The sequence below is a fragment of the Grammomys surdaster genome, unplaced genomic scaffold, assembly GCF_004785775.1.
Source record: "Grammomys surdaster isolate TR1022 unplaced genomic scaffold, NIH_TR_1.0 168, whole genome shotgun sequence".
Classification (NCBI taxonomy): domain Eukaryota; kingdom Metazoa; phylum Chordata; class Mammalia; order Rodentia; family Muridae; genus Grammomys; species Grammomys surdaster.
In genome coordinates, this window is record NW_021604616.1 from 2,783,827 (window position 1) to 2,800,236 (window position 16,410).

The 16,410-nt window shown below is 37.6% G+C and overlaps 1 protein-coding gene across 1 annotated transcript in view; it reads right to left on the reverse strand.

Moving 5' to 3' along the window:
* Positions 1-16,410, reverse strand: part of Lama2 (laminin subunit alpha 2) — a 575,131-nt gene that overhangs the window by 163,406 nt on the left and 395,315 nt on the right. The window contains exons 28-29 of the mRNA XM_028766419.1: positions 16,188-16,305; positions 8,137-8,271 (exon numbers count right to left, since the gene is read on the reverse strand). Of these exons, the coding sequence (XP_028622252.1) occupies positions 8,137-8,271; positions 16,188-16,305 (253 nt within the window). The remainder of the gene's footprint in view (positions 1-8,136; positions 8,272-16,187; positions 16,306-16,410) is intronic.

The window sequence follows — 16,410 nt, forward strand, 5'->3', positions numbered from 1 at the left end:
AGGTCTGAGTTCTGCCTTCTAAAGTTTGGCAGATGAACTCCAATTCTTGTTTCCCAGAGATGTGCTGGGATAGCTAACATTGCTTCCCAGAGGTCTTGTTACAAAGACCTTATATCATAGCACCCAACACAAGGCAGACATATTGGAAATACTTGTAATGAAAGCCAGAAGAATAGACGGGTGACCTAAATTAATTTTTTCTGTTAATTTCATATTAATTGATTCATAATTATTGGTCAGTAGGTTACCTGTTAGCATGTTTTCTATCTTCCAAAGGATTAGGAATCATTTCAACTTTATGTAATATAATATCCCCAGGACACACTTTTAACTTGTACTGAAGAGGGTGTATCATATGGTTAGTAATGTCTCTGGAGTTTACTGTGGTCCATCTTTTGCAACCATTTATACACCCCATTAATCTCTCAGTTGTGATCATGCAGATTCTATTTGTAGCTTTGTTTATGGAGATATCATAAAACATGAATCAGTTGTTTATTTAAACAATTCAGCATTTGAACAACAAACCCCATCCTCACGATTTTTATCTAAGCAAATTATTAATTCTTTCATATCACTTAATCTAATACAAAAGAAGACATGATACTACCTATCTCATGAATATAAGAACAAATGGAAAAATCTATGTACAGTGGCCTGTGTTTTTACCAGTATAGTACCAATATTACAGTCTATTTTTAGTCCTGATATATATACATAGTTGGGCACAAACAGCTAATATTTTTTAAAAGAATTTAAGATGTAATTCATCATCCTGTCTCGGAAAGTGATAATAAAGTGATAATATACTGCAGAATAAGAATCTAAAGGCTCACACATTGTATGTGGAGTAAGCGTACCTACTGGGTGGATATTCTCTATGCTCAAAGAACCTTTTTTCATCTCCAGAGAGCAATGTTTATTTTTCTTCAGTTTACGAAAACTGGTTAAATAAACCACAGTAAGGTACCGGAATTAACCTCTTTTCTGAGACCTTCCTACCCCCTTTTAGAAATAAAACCTGGACAGGCTTATAACTGTTTTTTTACGTTGATACAAATTTTACATTTTCATACTTTCTTGAGCATTTCATATGGACCTCTTGATCACCTCTGTAGATTCTGCCCACTCTCTAGAAGAGATTTAACTTGAGCTTTCAAAAATCAAACATTTAATCCAGTAAGCATGTGTTTCCTCCATCTCAGTCACTAAACATTATTTTGTATTAAAATTAAAGCCCAATTTTCATACTTTTTGGTCAAATATTTTAAAGGCTACCTAATTTTTTTTAAGCATTAATATTCAAAGCTATTGTAAAAAATGCATAATCCATATTTTGGCAAGGTTGCTAGATATATTAAGGAAAGTTTCCAATATTTTAAAAATACCATAGACTCCAATTAATGTCTATTTCCTGAAGAGAAAACTTATAATTGAATTACAGATATTGACATTGTGTCAGACAATAGTGAAGGGGATTTGCATTTTTCATTTCCTTCTAAAATTATAATTCTAACACAATAAAATATTATCTTTATAGACTACACCTTTAAGATACAAGTTAGCTAAAGCTTCAATATTGTGGAAAATAGGACAGATACAACAGATGGATATAGTGATCAGTAAGTGAGAACATCTACTGTGTATCCCTCTACCTACCAGTCATTTACCCATATGACTCCTTACATATGCCTCTTTATTCACTTGTAGTAAGCACACTACCTCCCCTGCTTGGAGTGTAACATCTCGTAAGCTTTAATCTTTCATTCACAGCAAACCAAGTTCTATCAGGGTCAATGACAGCCACTGAGGTATTTGTAGTAAGAAATAGTGCAGAAGGTTTAGAACTTATCCAAACTGAGGATGAGGCAACTACTCTCTTGAAAATGCCATGTGGAATTTTGAAGAGCATAGCCACACAGTAGTGTTTGTTGGGAGAATTATTTAACCATATATTTCTCTACAACTACATGCATTTTTCTTTCTATTGTTTGTAAGGGAAGATAAAAGTAAATATAGTAAAAAACATCAATGAGTTCCCATCTCTAAATATCATTTCCACAATAAGTTTATCTTGGTATTTGTTTGTTGAATGCCTATGCCATTGTGGTCCTTTGTTGAAATCCTAACTCCTAATGTGATGGTCATGGGAAGTAGCCCTTTCAGATGTGATAGTCTTCTGGCTGCAGTTGGATTAAGATCCAGAACTCTCAGCTCCCTCTCCAGTACCATGTGATAGAGTTAAGCCCTCCTGGTTGGAATTTGTGCTCTTACAAAACTTCAGTGCATGGAGCCACCATTAGAGCTCCTCCTACCATGTGTAGACACTGACAAATAATGTTCTTTGTGACCTAGAAATGTCCACACCTGACACAAAAGTTTCTGATGCTTTGGTGAACAGTCCAGATTTTAGAACTATAAAGAAATTATTTTTGTTGTTTATAAGCCAATGAGATTGTTGTATGGTGTTTTCTTGTAGTAACACCAATAAGCCAAGATAGAAAATTTTGCATAGTGCTAGACACGATAATGATTATTTTGATTGGGATTGTTTATTGATTAACAGCCTGTTAGTTTTAAGACTACAAATGAAGGATAATATGGTAATTACCAATGCCACTTACAGTGGTTTTACATTTTATTTTTAAATATTTTATTTGCTTTTATTTTATGTTAGTGTTTTGCTTGAATGTACATATGTGTATCATGTGACACTCATGGAATATCAGGTGTATGTGGACTCTTGGAGTCCCTAAGAATGTGTTAGATCCTCTGGAATTGGAATTACAGGTAGCTATTAGCTGCCATTTGAGGGCTGCGGCCTGAACTGGGATCCTCTTGAAAAGCAGCAAATTTTCTTAACCACTGAGCCCCATTTAACTGCTTTTATTAAGTCAACCATCTGCTAAATCATGTTTTAAGCTGTTCATTGAATATTTTATTGAGTCTGTATAAAAATTCTCGGAGAGGTACAACTATTATTGTTATCAATTGATAAATGCAGACCCTCAGGCAGAACAAAAATTAAAGAAACTGACTAGGCTCATCCAGTCAGTTGAGAGTTGAAGTCAAAATTTGAGTCAAGATAATGGAGCCAAAGCTTGTCACTACACCAAAACTAGGGACATTGCAAAGTATAACAGATATAGCTTTTGTCTGGTGTTGTGGTTTGAATATGCTTGCCCTCGGAGTGGTACTATTAGGAAGTGTGTCTCCTTGTTGGAGAAAGTGTGTCATTGTGATGGTGGGTTTTGCGATCCTTCTTCTAGCTGCTTGGAAGACAGCCTCCTGGCTGCAGTTGGATTAAGATCCAGAACTCTCAGCTCCCTCTCCAGTACCATGTCTGCCTTGATACTGCTATGCTTCCTGCTGTAATGATAATAGACTAAACCTCTCAAATTGTAAGCCAATCTCAATTAAATGTTTGCATTTATAAGAGATGCCTTGGTCATGGAGTCTCTTCAACAGCAATAGAAACCCTAAGATAGATGGAGTCCAGCAGAAGAGAAATCAGTATGCTTCTGCCTCCTTGATTGCTCTAAGAGGTTAGAATAATAGTTGTTTCTTAGTTGCCTCAGGAGCCTGCTTCTAAGATAAATAAAGTTGGCTAACTTCAAAAGTTCCCATAAGGACAATATAAAAATTCAAGGCATAACAGTTTATATATAACTATGTATGTTTGATGGAAGTATTTATTTGTTTCTTCATCTCTGGATTCTTAGAAAATAGATCTTCACCGAGGATTCTTAAGGCAGAATACTTTCATAAGAACCAATTAAACAACAACAGCAAAAAAAAAAAAAGGAAAAGGACAGTAACTTTTGTCTAATAAAAGTGAAGTTAAATTCTCGTTTATGAGTGTGTTTAAATCAATCATTTAAAGCAAATGTAATCCTTTAAAGCTACATAAGAATAGTGCATTTAACTTATGAGTTGAGTCTTTCTACCAAATTATCTGTTGAAATTTACAGACAAGCAGAAAATAAGACTATGACATCAAAAGCAAATACTAATTATTTTGGGTATTCAAGGAAAGTTAATATTACTTATTAATTTACTTTCAGTACTCATCTTTAGTTGATAAAACTATACTCAAAAACCTCTAGAATCTGCCTTTCCTCTCATTCCACCCTCCACAATCAAGTATGTTCTGGATTTTAATATCCTTACATGATTAAATGAATTTCTGAGGATATAGGAATAAAAAGATACTTCATAACTTGTCAAGAAATAATTTTCTTTCTTAAAACACTACTTTCTTTTCTTTTCTAATAATTTATAGTTTATTTTATTTTATGTGCATTGGTGTTTTCCCTGTAGATTTGTCTGTGTGAGGGTGCCTGATCTCCTTGGAGTTGGAGTTACAGACAGTTGTAAGCTGCCATGTGCATGCTGGGAACTGAATCCAAGTCCTCTTAAGCTCTGATGCTTTGAGAAATCTCTCAGCCCAGGAATGACTTTTTTTTTTTTAAAAAAAAATAAACTACTGCCACAAGCATTGTTGTAGAAGAATGGGACTCTAATATTAATATCATGAAAGGTGATTAGAAAGGTGGTTGATTATTTATCTACTTAACATTTTATGTTGTTCCTCATCGATAAAATTTATAAAATAATTATTTCAGACAGTATATGACAGTATTATGTCAGACAGTATATGACAAGAAATTAACATATATATTTTAAAACAATTTATAACTATAAAATAAATATAAATAAGTGAACACTGATAGGTTGTAAATAGAAATGGTTGGAAATCAAACTAAAAATTTTATGATAAAGACTAATTAGTAAATGACCTGCTAACACAGATACTTCAATGTTAACTACTGAAATGATGATGTATAATATATATAATTTTAAAGTATAAAATATATAACCTATCTTTTATAATACTTTAACTATAAGATATAAAATGTTTACAGACAAAAGAAGTAACATTTCCAGGTAAAGGAAACAAAACTGACCTGTATAAATACAACAATTTTGTAAAGAGAAGTTTACTTCAGTTTCAATCAAAATCCTAGTTATATATCTTAGAAAATGGATGAAAATAGTGAATAAAAGTATCACTGGAATGAATATGTGGAATCTAGTTAAGGAAATTAAAGAAGTAAGGGAGATAAAATCCATGTTTACTATATAACACATTCTAAAATGAAGGGAAGTAAAGCATTATAGTAAAAACAAGAAGGCAAATAGAACAGAAGATATGAGTCTTAAGCAAATTTTTTTTTTAAATAATTTATTTTTTCTCAAATCGTAATTCATTCACACAGGGGTTATAAACACAGAAAGGCAGGATGTGGGGAAGGGGATGACACTGGAGTGTGGGTGTTCAGGGGGAATACAGATATCTTTCAGAATCGGGTATCAGCTGGGTGAAGGTTCAGGGGACAAGTCACTCTGACTCTGCCTAAGACTCACTTGTCCTTATCTAAGTTGGTATTGTCTGCCAAGACTACCTATTTACAAGGTCTATGACTACTCAGGCTGGTAAATTTAAGCAAATTTTAATATGGGAAAAATAATAACATATATTTAGACATCATGAATTATGAAGACAAGGTGATATTAATCAATAAAATGTGTCTTTTCAATAATATCTTGGAAGGAAAATAACATAACTTTCACATACCACAAAACCTTTAGAATTACTAGAGAAGAATTAAAATTAAGTGGTAGGAATCATGTAAATACTGTGGGACCACAGTGTAGGCACTGATAGTTATGTACCTATGTAATATCACTATGGAAACAAGTGTATTTAGAGAAGCAAAAGGCACTGAATCCTGGGAATGCAGTGTATTGATATCAGGGTAATGAGAAACAGAAAAGAGGGATGAAGAGAGGAGCTGGGGAGGAGAGGGTGTTTCAAAACCTTCACATTGGCATAGCTGGAAAATCAACCAAACATAGACTTCCAATAAGAATGTGGAGATTCATGGTGGCAAACTCTGTTGATATGTCAAGAAGAATGAATTCTGGGGCTGAGTGAGTCACAGGCTCTACCACAGTCCTGGAAGTAAAACTGGAGTTGATATAGACTGAGCGAAACTGAATATAGAAAGCCCTTTGATGATGGAAGCATTGGTAGTTAGAAGGAGGTAGAGCCAAAGACTTTTGTTAGGTTTTGAATGATGGTACAGATGGGATGGGAGACTAAGAGAGGGTACCCTTGAATGGCAGAAAGTGTGAGGATCAGACATCCATGGTAAAGCCTTGGTCTCTCCTTCCCAGACTTACTCTCTCATTTACCAATCTCTTGACTCTGAATACAGGGCCTCATGCATGCTACACAAGTGCTTCACTATAAGTTGCATCTCTAGCCTAAGAATTTGTCTTTTCCAGAAAGATTAATTTTTCCAATGTAAGGAAAAGAGTCAGAGGTGACAGAAACAAAAAGTGATCAATAGTCACTGAGGTCATGTAAGCTATGATTCTCTTCCGCTGGTTTCATATGATGCAACACTAAGGGCTGAGGAGATATCTCAGTCAGAAAAAAATGCTAATCACACAACCATGAAAATCTGTGTTTGAGTCCCAGGACACATACAAAAGGCTATGCATGGTGTTTTGTCTTTGTGACTCCAGCACTGTGGAGGCAGGGCACTCTGAACTGCCAACATAGGTTACTTGGCAAGTGCCATGGCACTGACAGACCCTGTATCAAAAACCAAACAGAAATAGAAAGAAAACCAAGGTAGATGGAAGATAAATAACAATATGAAAGCTCACGAAGTTAGTTGCTTTTAAAAATGAGGGCATGAGAAATATAATGTAAATCTTGATGAGATTAAGATGTTGAAATTCTAAGGGCTGAACAGGAGAAAAACAGACAGAGGCCCAAACCAGAAGATATTCAAAATTGAGAAGACGAAGAACTGAGAGTAGATTTTTATGAACATTTGAAATCAAGAAAGATTCCATCAGATTTGTTAGATAATAAAAATGACACAAGGGAAAACTATTTTGGAGTCAGGGGTCTTCTCAGAGGGTGCGTGGTTAACTAAACAAGCAGATGCAGCAGAGACAGACATGGAAATGATCCACAGCTGACTGGTGCTACAGAAGAGAAAGTGGAGAAGGCTGGGACTGGCAGTGCGGAACTAGGACAGCCACCATTTCTTCAGAGTCAGAAACATGAAGAACAGCAGAAAATTCTATGAGCAATGTGAAGAGAAAGCTAGGGGAAGAACAAAATTCGACATGGGATTTTATTGCTGTTTCACTATGAGTTCTACAGGGTTCAGTGGAAAGATTTCAGAAGATAAGAGGAAGAACACGGGGGAGCTAGATGTCCAGAGCTATGACATGACTCAACTTTAGGGGGTCAGCAATGACAGGGCATCCTGAAATACGAAGGGCAAGAGACCAGAGAGCGCAGATGATTCAAAATGGTGGTTCAGGGTTCTGCCTCTTACCAGGAAGATGCACTAAGCATAAAGCAGAGGAAAGCTTTAACTCTATGAGAAATAGGTAAGTTACAGTATATACAATCAATGTATTTAAATATGTTGATGATAGGCACATGTAAAAGGCACAATATATAACTCTGATAGTACTGCATGCTCTGTTTTTAAACACAGACAAACACAGTGGGAAATATTTGAAATATAATATTTTGCCTTAGGTTGTATTGGGAGAAACTTTTCTGTAACAACTTTCCTTTTTCCCCCCTTTTCTTTTGATCTTCCTTTTTCTACCACTACCCCCCCCTTTTCCATTATTTTCTTTTTAATTTGAAAAACTGGAAATCAAAGTTAAGACCCCATATAGATCACAAACTCTCTACCGTCCTAACCCTTTAAACACTGTGTTGTAATTTCCAGATTCTACAAAAACACACTTTTGCTTATAATTAGAAAATAACACATCACACAATTTTTGACTATTGTTTTCTCCTGTGCTCTAAGGTGCTATTATTCTCTTTTTTGAGAGAAACTGAGGAGTTTTTTCCCCATCATAATATTTCTTTTAAATGAAGAGCATGGCGACTGTCCTTCCCCCTTGCATTTTTCATTTCAAGCACACAGTTATGTTCCCTGACGATGAATCTGCCTCTGCATGGAGGACTGCATATTTGGAAAGAGAAATGAGTGCACACGTGTTGTTCATGGAGCTGCAGGTGCCTACCTGGCATACTGAGGTCTCAGGATCACACTGACTGCTGTGTCCATTACACTGACAGGGAACACAGGTTCCTAAGGTTGGTCCAGGAGTGCGGCCACCTGGCTCCGAACGCAGTCGGTAAAATCCTGGTGCACATGTCTAGAAGAAAAAGAAGGCAATTAGGGCAAGCCTGTTAGCATGCTTGCTTCAGTACTGAAGTCCTCCAGTGGTTGAATAGACAACCTTGGTCTATGCCCTCTATGTGTGTATGTGAATTTGAGCAGTCCCACTTATAAGCATAAATGCCAATTTTCATATATTTCTGCTAGATCCTTCTTCTGTTCTCCAGCACTGGCAGCCTCATGTAATCAGATTCTAGCAGAGGAAAGCTTTCATTTGCATCTACTGCTTTTGCCTGAGAAAGCCTGAAAGTGTCTTTTTCTTGAGTGGTTTATTTTTAACTAACACTGTCATATGGACTAACGAAATGCTGGTCCAATGTCCTTGACAGCTGAAAATATGCTTTTCTGTGCTTGATGGATAACTAGCAAATGTCCAGAAAAAATCTCAGTAAAACAAAATAAAAAACCCTATAGGTGAATTATTTATATCAATATGATTTAAAGCTTATAAAAAGAAAAAAAATCAAAATAACGAAATTCCTGTGTCTTAAACTACTAGGAATTCATAAAATTTATTCTTTCCTGAGCTCTATTTTTTCATTTTGCAATGAAAACAAAGCCAACAGAAAATTGCTAGCAAATCTGACATATGCAAAACTAAGAGTTTCATCTTCATGAAAGTTTTGTCATACGCTTGTATCAAGAACAGCACTGGATTTCTGTGAAGAGGTCCTCAGCATGAGGTGGGCTGACTTGTATCCCAGGCTCAATGCTCTCTCTCATCAGACAGTGTTTGATTTCTGATTAAGAGATAGGAGGCAGTTCCTGGATGCCACTGAGGATTATAAAGAGGCTGTTTAAACACCTTGGCTAAGTAGGATCTTCTTTCTTCCTTTAAACCTCCCCTGTTGAAGAAAGAATGACAGCTGGCTAAGTAGGCAAACATGTTTTACCAAGAACTTCCTAATGCATGTATATGCTTTTGATCTGGCCTAAGCAGCTCAGAATAAAATATACAGAAGTCCCCCAGAAAGAGAGAGAGAGAAAAAAATCAATGCTCAGTGCCCTCCTTGAGTTTATTTTGATTTGTTTAATGTGTACCTCAATTAAGCACTTAATTAAGAGTCTCTTGGCTTTTATCAGCCTTATAAGAAATTCTAATGAGATTTCATTCCTTTCCGAATTTGAGCACACTACAAAAAGGTTGAACTCCTTAGTAAAAACAACAACAAAACAAACAAACAAAAAAACCCTTTGCATCTTTTTGGTCTCATGGTACATTCAAATACATATTGTACCTTTGGGTTTATGTATATATACATACAATAACATGCAATCAATCCTGTTATTGACAACTGAGGTTAACTTTTCTCATCTTTACAGAAAAAGTGTAGAAATTACAGCTGAAGAATTCATTTTAAATATAACTGAAGGAGTAAACCCAAGTGTGTTTACAAGAGGGAGGTGGCACACAGGGGCTTCAGAGGTGGCACACAGGGCTGTGGAGGTGGCACACAGGGCAGCAGAGGTGGCACACAGGGGTTGCAGAGGTGGCACACAGGGCTGCTGAGGTAGGAGTGGCACACAGGGCCGTGGAGGTGGCACACAGGGGCTGCAGAGGTGGCACACAGGGCTGCGGAGGTGGCACACAGGGGCTGCAGAGGTGGCACACAGGGCAGCAGAGGTGGCACACAGGGGCTGTAGAGGTGGGACACAGGGGCTGCAGAGGTGGCATATAGGGCTGGAGAGGTGGCACACAGGGGCTCCAGAGGTGGCACACAGGGCTGCGGAGGTGGCACACGGGCTGCAGAGGTGGCATACAGGGCTGCAGAGGTGGCACACAGGGTTGCAGAGGTGGCACACAGGGCTGCGGAGATGGCACACAGGGACTGTGGAGGTGGCACACAGGACTGAAGATGTAGCAAGTGGGCAGAGGATGTGGCACATGGACTGTAGAGGTGGCACTCAGGGGCTGAAGATGTAGCAAACGGGCAGAGGATGCGGCACACCGGCTTTAGAGGTGGCACGCAGGGGCTGAAGAAGCTACACACAGCGGCTGGCGAGTTGGTACCCAGCGGCTGTGGAGCTGTCTTAAAGAGCAAAGAACTAGCAGCTTAAGTAAGAAGACAAAAGTTTGGTCCAGAAGAACTCATATAAAGCATGTTGAGTGTGGCAGCCACTCGTAATCCCAGACAAAGCTGTAAGTCTTGAGTCATCAAGAGACCCTGCTTCATTTGGCTAGATGGAGTGTGATCAAGGAGAACCCATTAAGTCCAAACCTCTGCACACATGTGTGCTCACACATATGAGAACATGCACACTGAAACACACACACACACACACACACACACACACTCACACACCTCCTTCTTACACCAAAAACAATATACTGTGTAGATTGCAACAAATTGCTACTATGTTAACTTGAGTAGATTTGCATTTACATTTTACTTATATGGATCTCACAATTATTTTTCTAAATATTGTTATTTTATTTGCGTGGGGTGTATCTGTCTCTGTGTTTATATATTGTGTATATGTGTGAAAACCAAAAAAATTGGGAGGAATTTCTAAGACTTTTTTGTATCTCAAAGAAACCAACCAACCAAAGAAAACTTAGAAGAACAAAGTAAATAAGAATACATTTCTTTGAACAAGGCAAGATCAGTGTCCCAGGCTAAAATGTACTGAGAACTCCAAGGTTTGTATTGTAGTCAATCAGGTGTTCCATACTGAGTTCTGTGAAGAGTTCTAAGCCTTTCCTTTTGCTTTTCAGTCATTTGTGGAATTGTGAAACATTACGATCTTGACTCCATCCCTAAAGACTGCAGTTGAGTTTGTAAAGTGGAAGGCAAGAGATGAGTTAAAACTCCTGAGAAGGTGTGACTAGTGGTGGTGGCTGAGGGCCTCTGAGGGCCATAGGCACGCTCATCATCCTGTTTTAAAGAGTGTTTGAAGGGGGCATGTGGGCTCCTTGGGACTGCACCCTGATGGATATGGGAGCGGTGATTTCAAAGTTAGATTGCGTGAAGGGTGTGGGCCAGTTGCTGTCTTTCAGACGTGAGTTCCTTATCCCAGCAACCATATGGTGGTTCAAAACCTGAGCTGACACCTAAACTTTTTTAACAGTTTAATATTGTGTTTTGGTGGACTGTATTTCTAAACAAAGAAAAAGTGACTGTTTTTAAATGTAAGAATTAGAGTGTTATCAGAATATATGAGACAATATGTTAGATTCATCTCTTTTTAATCCTTTCCTGGATCCCTCTGTATTTATTATTTCTGTTAAAAATCAACCTGAGATGGTTTTTAAAATATCAAGTCTTTCTGCCCTCACTGAAAAATAGAGGGGCAAAAGTCAACAACAACAACAAGCCTAAATAGGACAGAAAAGGAGCTCCTTTTACATGTTCCCAAAAAATTTTTGTTTTGGAACCTGATGAAGATTTTAAGAAAAACAAATAAGAACAATTTCAAACTTCACTTTGTTACATTTTTCTTCCACCTGTATTTCCAACTTTTCCAAAATTCTGTTCTCATGCCCTGAAATTAGGTACAACTCAATTTTCTTCTGTTCTCCTTTCATTTTTTTCCTTTCACAATATGGTATCTCTCAAAAACTTCAGAATCAAATGTGTACAAAAGACACAGGCAGTACCAGTGAACATACTCTGCCTGGGATCTCTGTCTGGGCTTTGCACCCAGGCCAACATGACTTTAGCTTTTCTTCTGACACTTACTACATATCAGTACACATGGGTTTTGAGTGCTGCACGCCTCATTTTCCTGACCTGAAACACATGGATCTTTGTATCATAATATTTGAGTAGGTTACCATGTATAAAAACAAATATATCTCAGTTTAAAACACAGCTTTGTTATTGCATTGCTGTGTAATGGCAGGCAAGTTCTTTTACCTGCTTGGGCCTCAGTTTCTCCAGTGGGAACATGGAGATTATAAACAAAACTCTGTAGTATAAGTCTGACAGTATAAGTATGCCATAGATGTGTTTGAGATGATACAGGATACAGTACACATACAACAAATTTTGTTCTTATATAGGACTGTAGTAAGAATTAATCCACATATTTAATGCTTTCCACAAATTAACATAAGTGCCTTGTCCCACATAAAATTTAGATGTGGTTGCTGAGAATAAACTTAAAATAAAGGCAGCAAGAGTTTTTCTAATGTTCTCAGGGAACAAAACAATACATACCATCTATCCATAACATGTCAAAAACCAATGCTTCAGTCAATTACATACCATGTACACAGTAAGGGCCTTATAGATTTCTCTGACTAGGAACATAACAGTCATCTTACTGTGTACACATGCATGGCGTGATGTTTGCATAGGGTGCAATTTCCTATTGATACAGTTCTCACATTTTTTCCCCAAAATTAAGAAGAACATACTAGGGGCTGGAGAGGTGGTTCAGTGGTTAAGAGCACTGACTGCTCTTCTAGAGGTCCTGAGTTCAATTCTCAGCAACCATATGGTAGCTCACAAACATCTGTAATGCCCTCTTCTGGTGTGTCTGAAGACAGCTACAGTGAACTCATATATATATATAGAATAAATAAAGAAATCTTAAAAAAAAAAAAAAGAAGGACATACTATATAAAAGCAGCCCTCGGATTTCCCACATGCCATGCCACCAAAGTGCTATAGGACCCCTGAGGGAAGTATGCATGAGGAAGGGGGCCATTCTTTCCCCATTATGAATTTGAGTTTTCTGATTGTCTAGTAAGTGTACATTGGGACTTAAAATTCACTCTGCTCAAATGGACAGGTTTTGATTGATCCAATAGATACCAGTTCAACTCTGATCCAAGCAAATAAGACCTGGGAAGAGGGATTCAGAGACTAGAACTCTCCAAATGTCAACTAGGCATCATTATTAAACTTCTCATCTCTGATATCATTGCAGAGTGCCATATACACAATGCCGAAAAGTCATAAATAGTGGTGTCTGTGTGTAACTGAAACTGATTATAGGTTTCGATAATAATTGTACTCTAAGCTACTCTGGAAATCTGGCTAAGTAGGGGGCTCTATAAACAAGTACGCTACGAAGAGAGAGCCTTTCATTTGACTTCTAAAAGAAATCTAGTTTCCACTTCAAATTATTGTGATCATAAATCACAGTAACTAGTTATTTCAAGGACTGGCAACTGTGCCGAGCAGAGCAATAGTGCCCCTCTAATCTGAGTGTTAGGCAAGAGTGTAGTGGTATCCTTGTAACTGGCTGCATTTTAAATGGTAATACTTAATTCTGTCTTCCTGAAATCTCATTTTGTGTAGAAATATGGAGTGATTAGCTTAACAAATGTAAATATCAGTAGGACTCTGCACACTTGGCAAAGATGTTGTAAAGGAATCGTTTTGTGTATTCTTGACCCAAAGCATATGTTACTGGAACAGGGTGGATTATTTCAAACCTGTCCTTAGCTCTTGCTTTGACGATTAGATTTTATGCTTGGGTAATTACACTTTAGAATCAAAATGAATTATAAATAGGATGTATAATGGATGAGAAGCAGTGGGGTGTGGAGAACATGTCAGGTGTCTTATTATGAGAGATAAGCCTTTATCTCCATCATCTCTCCACTAAGCCCTTGCCGTGATCAGTGTCTGTAAGTAGGAGCATGAGCGGAGCTCACGGGACAGACGGAGCTGCGAGTTCTCATGCTTATGCGGGGACACCCTAGGTACTTCCCATTTACTTTCATTTGCATTTGCTTCATTTGTGCTAACTCATCTTTTCAGACAATGGCAAGTCATGAAAAATCAATGCTAACGTGTGTTTTAGTCTTTTTAAACAGCCTATAAATCACAAAACGTATAATATGAAATTTGTGGAGAAATGCAGATTGTACTGAAATAATTTTGTTGAGCATTTTGTTCAACATTTTTATTGAAATATGAAGGAATCGTATTAAATAAGTGGGGGAGAAATGGAGATGTAATATCTTTCTTCTCAAGATACCTGAAGGCCAAGCTTGACTCTGGATAGTTTCTATAGGAAAATTACAACATGGAGTCAGAAGTTTCAGAACTTCCACCTTATAGCTTAGGTAACTACATAACAATAACTAGATATAACAATAAGGAGGCCCATGGCAGTTGAAGGATTTGGCCAAGTTCATCCAGTTTTCCAGCAGTGCAGCCACACAGTGAAACAAAATTCCTTTTCTCTAGGAAAACACCTTATAGTTCCCTGTGTCCTGTTCGATTCTGACTCTCATGCTTACGAAATGTCAGCCCATTTGTATGTGTGCATTGACTCATTTCCAGCCTCGTACTGGGGATGTTTGAAAGGCAGCTGTAGACAAGAGTATTAGTTTGTATTGTGTAAAAATGCATGCACGAGGGAACTATTACCCAATAAAGAGATGGGTTATTTGATTGTTTATGAGATTCAAGTGAGCATATCACAATGGATATCTCCTTTTGAGCAGGCGATAGAGCTGCATCAAGGTATTTCCGTCACCCCAGGAAGTTGTTCTGTGAACACTGTGGAGCAATATAGTGGTGGTTAAGTTAACAGAACTGAGTTTGCAGTACTAGTTTATTCCATGAATTCTCATTTATATTAATCCTTGAGGTGATTCAATAGATAAAAACCTGGGGTTCAGCAATAAGCCATCAAAAGTGTCTGAAGTGTTTAAGTGAGATAAAAGTCACAACTTATTCATTCATTCATTCATTCATTTGTTTATTCATTTAATTCATATGTATTGCTTTGATATATGCATACCATAATAAGTGTGTGGAGATCAGAGGGAAACTTGGGGGAGTTTGTTCTCTCCCTACACCATGTGGATCCTGGAAATTTCAGCAAGTCAGGTTGTGAGGCTTGGTGCCCACAGAGCCCTCTCACTAGCCCCAATATGGAATTTTGAAGGTATAGTTTAGCTTTGTCCTGGAGTCATGCATCCCATTATCGAGAAAACTTCCAAAATCCCATTTACAAAGTTGTCAGATTAAATTGTATTAAAAATATCAGCACATGAACCTGTTAGTACATGAGTCATAGTGCCCACAAACCAGTGACGTGTTTAAGGTTCACAGCCTATATAACCATCATAAGAGTCTTAATCTGTAGGAAGAGGAGGAGACATCAATGATATTCAACCTCATGAAAGGGCATCAATTAATGTGACCAATGAGACAGAATTTGGGATATAGTAGGTCCCACAAAACTCACTAAAGTCAGGAATTTGTAGAATGGCAGGTTGTAGAATACCACTAGTTACTCAGTCTTGAGTATTTATCATGTCTAGCTTCTAGAGGTTCAGAAATCTATGCAAGGTCTCAGCCCTAGTACTTGATGAAACTGAGGTTCAAATTCAGCCCAGTTCCTTATCTCTCCCAACTTTCCAATATTGTAGTATTCTTTTCACATATTAATATTCATAGAAATTGAGTAGAATACCAGAAGGAATTCAGAGGAATACCCTAGGAGTGAAAAAATGATTTTAAAATTGTGATGGTCGCACCATGAAAACTATTTCACGTCCTTTTGGGAAGACTATGTTGAATGGAACAGCCTGCTATTTAGCCTTTCCTATATAGATTTTGTCTTTTCTATATAAAAAACACTATCAAACTGCATAGAATTATGTCTCATATTCACTGCAGTTTAAATGCTTTAACTGCTCAGAAATGGTGCCAAGAAGATAGATAGGATTTACAGACCAGCCTTTTGAGACACACTCACCCCTGGCTATGACATATCTTTACAAATCTTTTAATCAGGTAGTTTCCTCCAGTTAAGATTCTTTACAAGCTAACAATGACAATAATATATTGCTAATATACATGACTGATAATTAAATAGGCTAAGAGTACACATGGCAATTAAGGGCAGAGGAAGTTTGAGAAGGATTCCCATTTGGCTCTGGAATGGAGCTGAGCTCAAATGAGTTAGTAGCAGCTAGCTTACCTCACAAGACAAACCAGAATAGCCAGGGGGGCAGTCACATCTTTCTATCAGGTGTGCTGGTGGGCTCACTGCTGATACATGTCCTGGTTTGGCTACTTCCATGGAGATTTCAGAAATGCTACAAAGAATGCAAGCAGAGTTAATGATCACACAAGCAGACATAGCCTACAAAAACTACTCAAGGCTTAAAGAACTCCCACTCCCAACCCCACCCCCGCCTCAG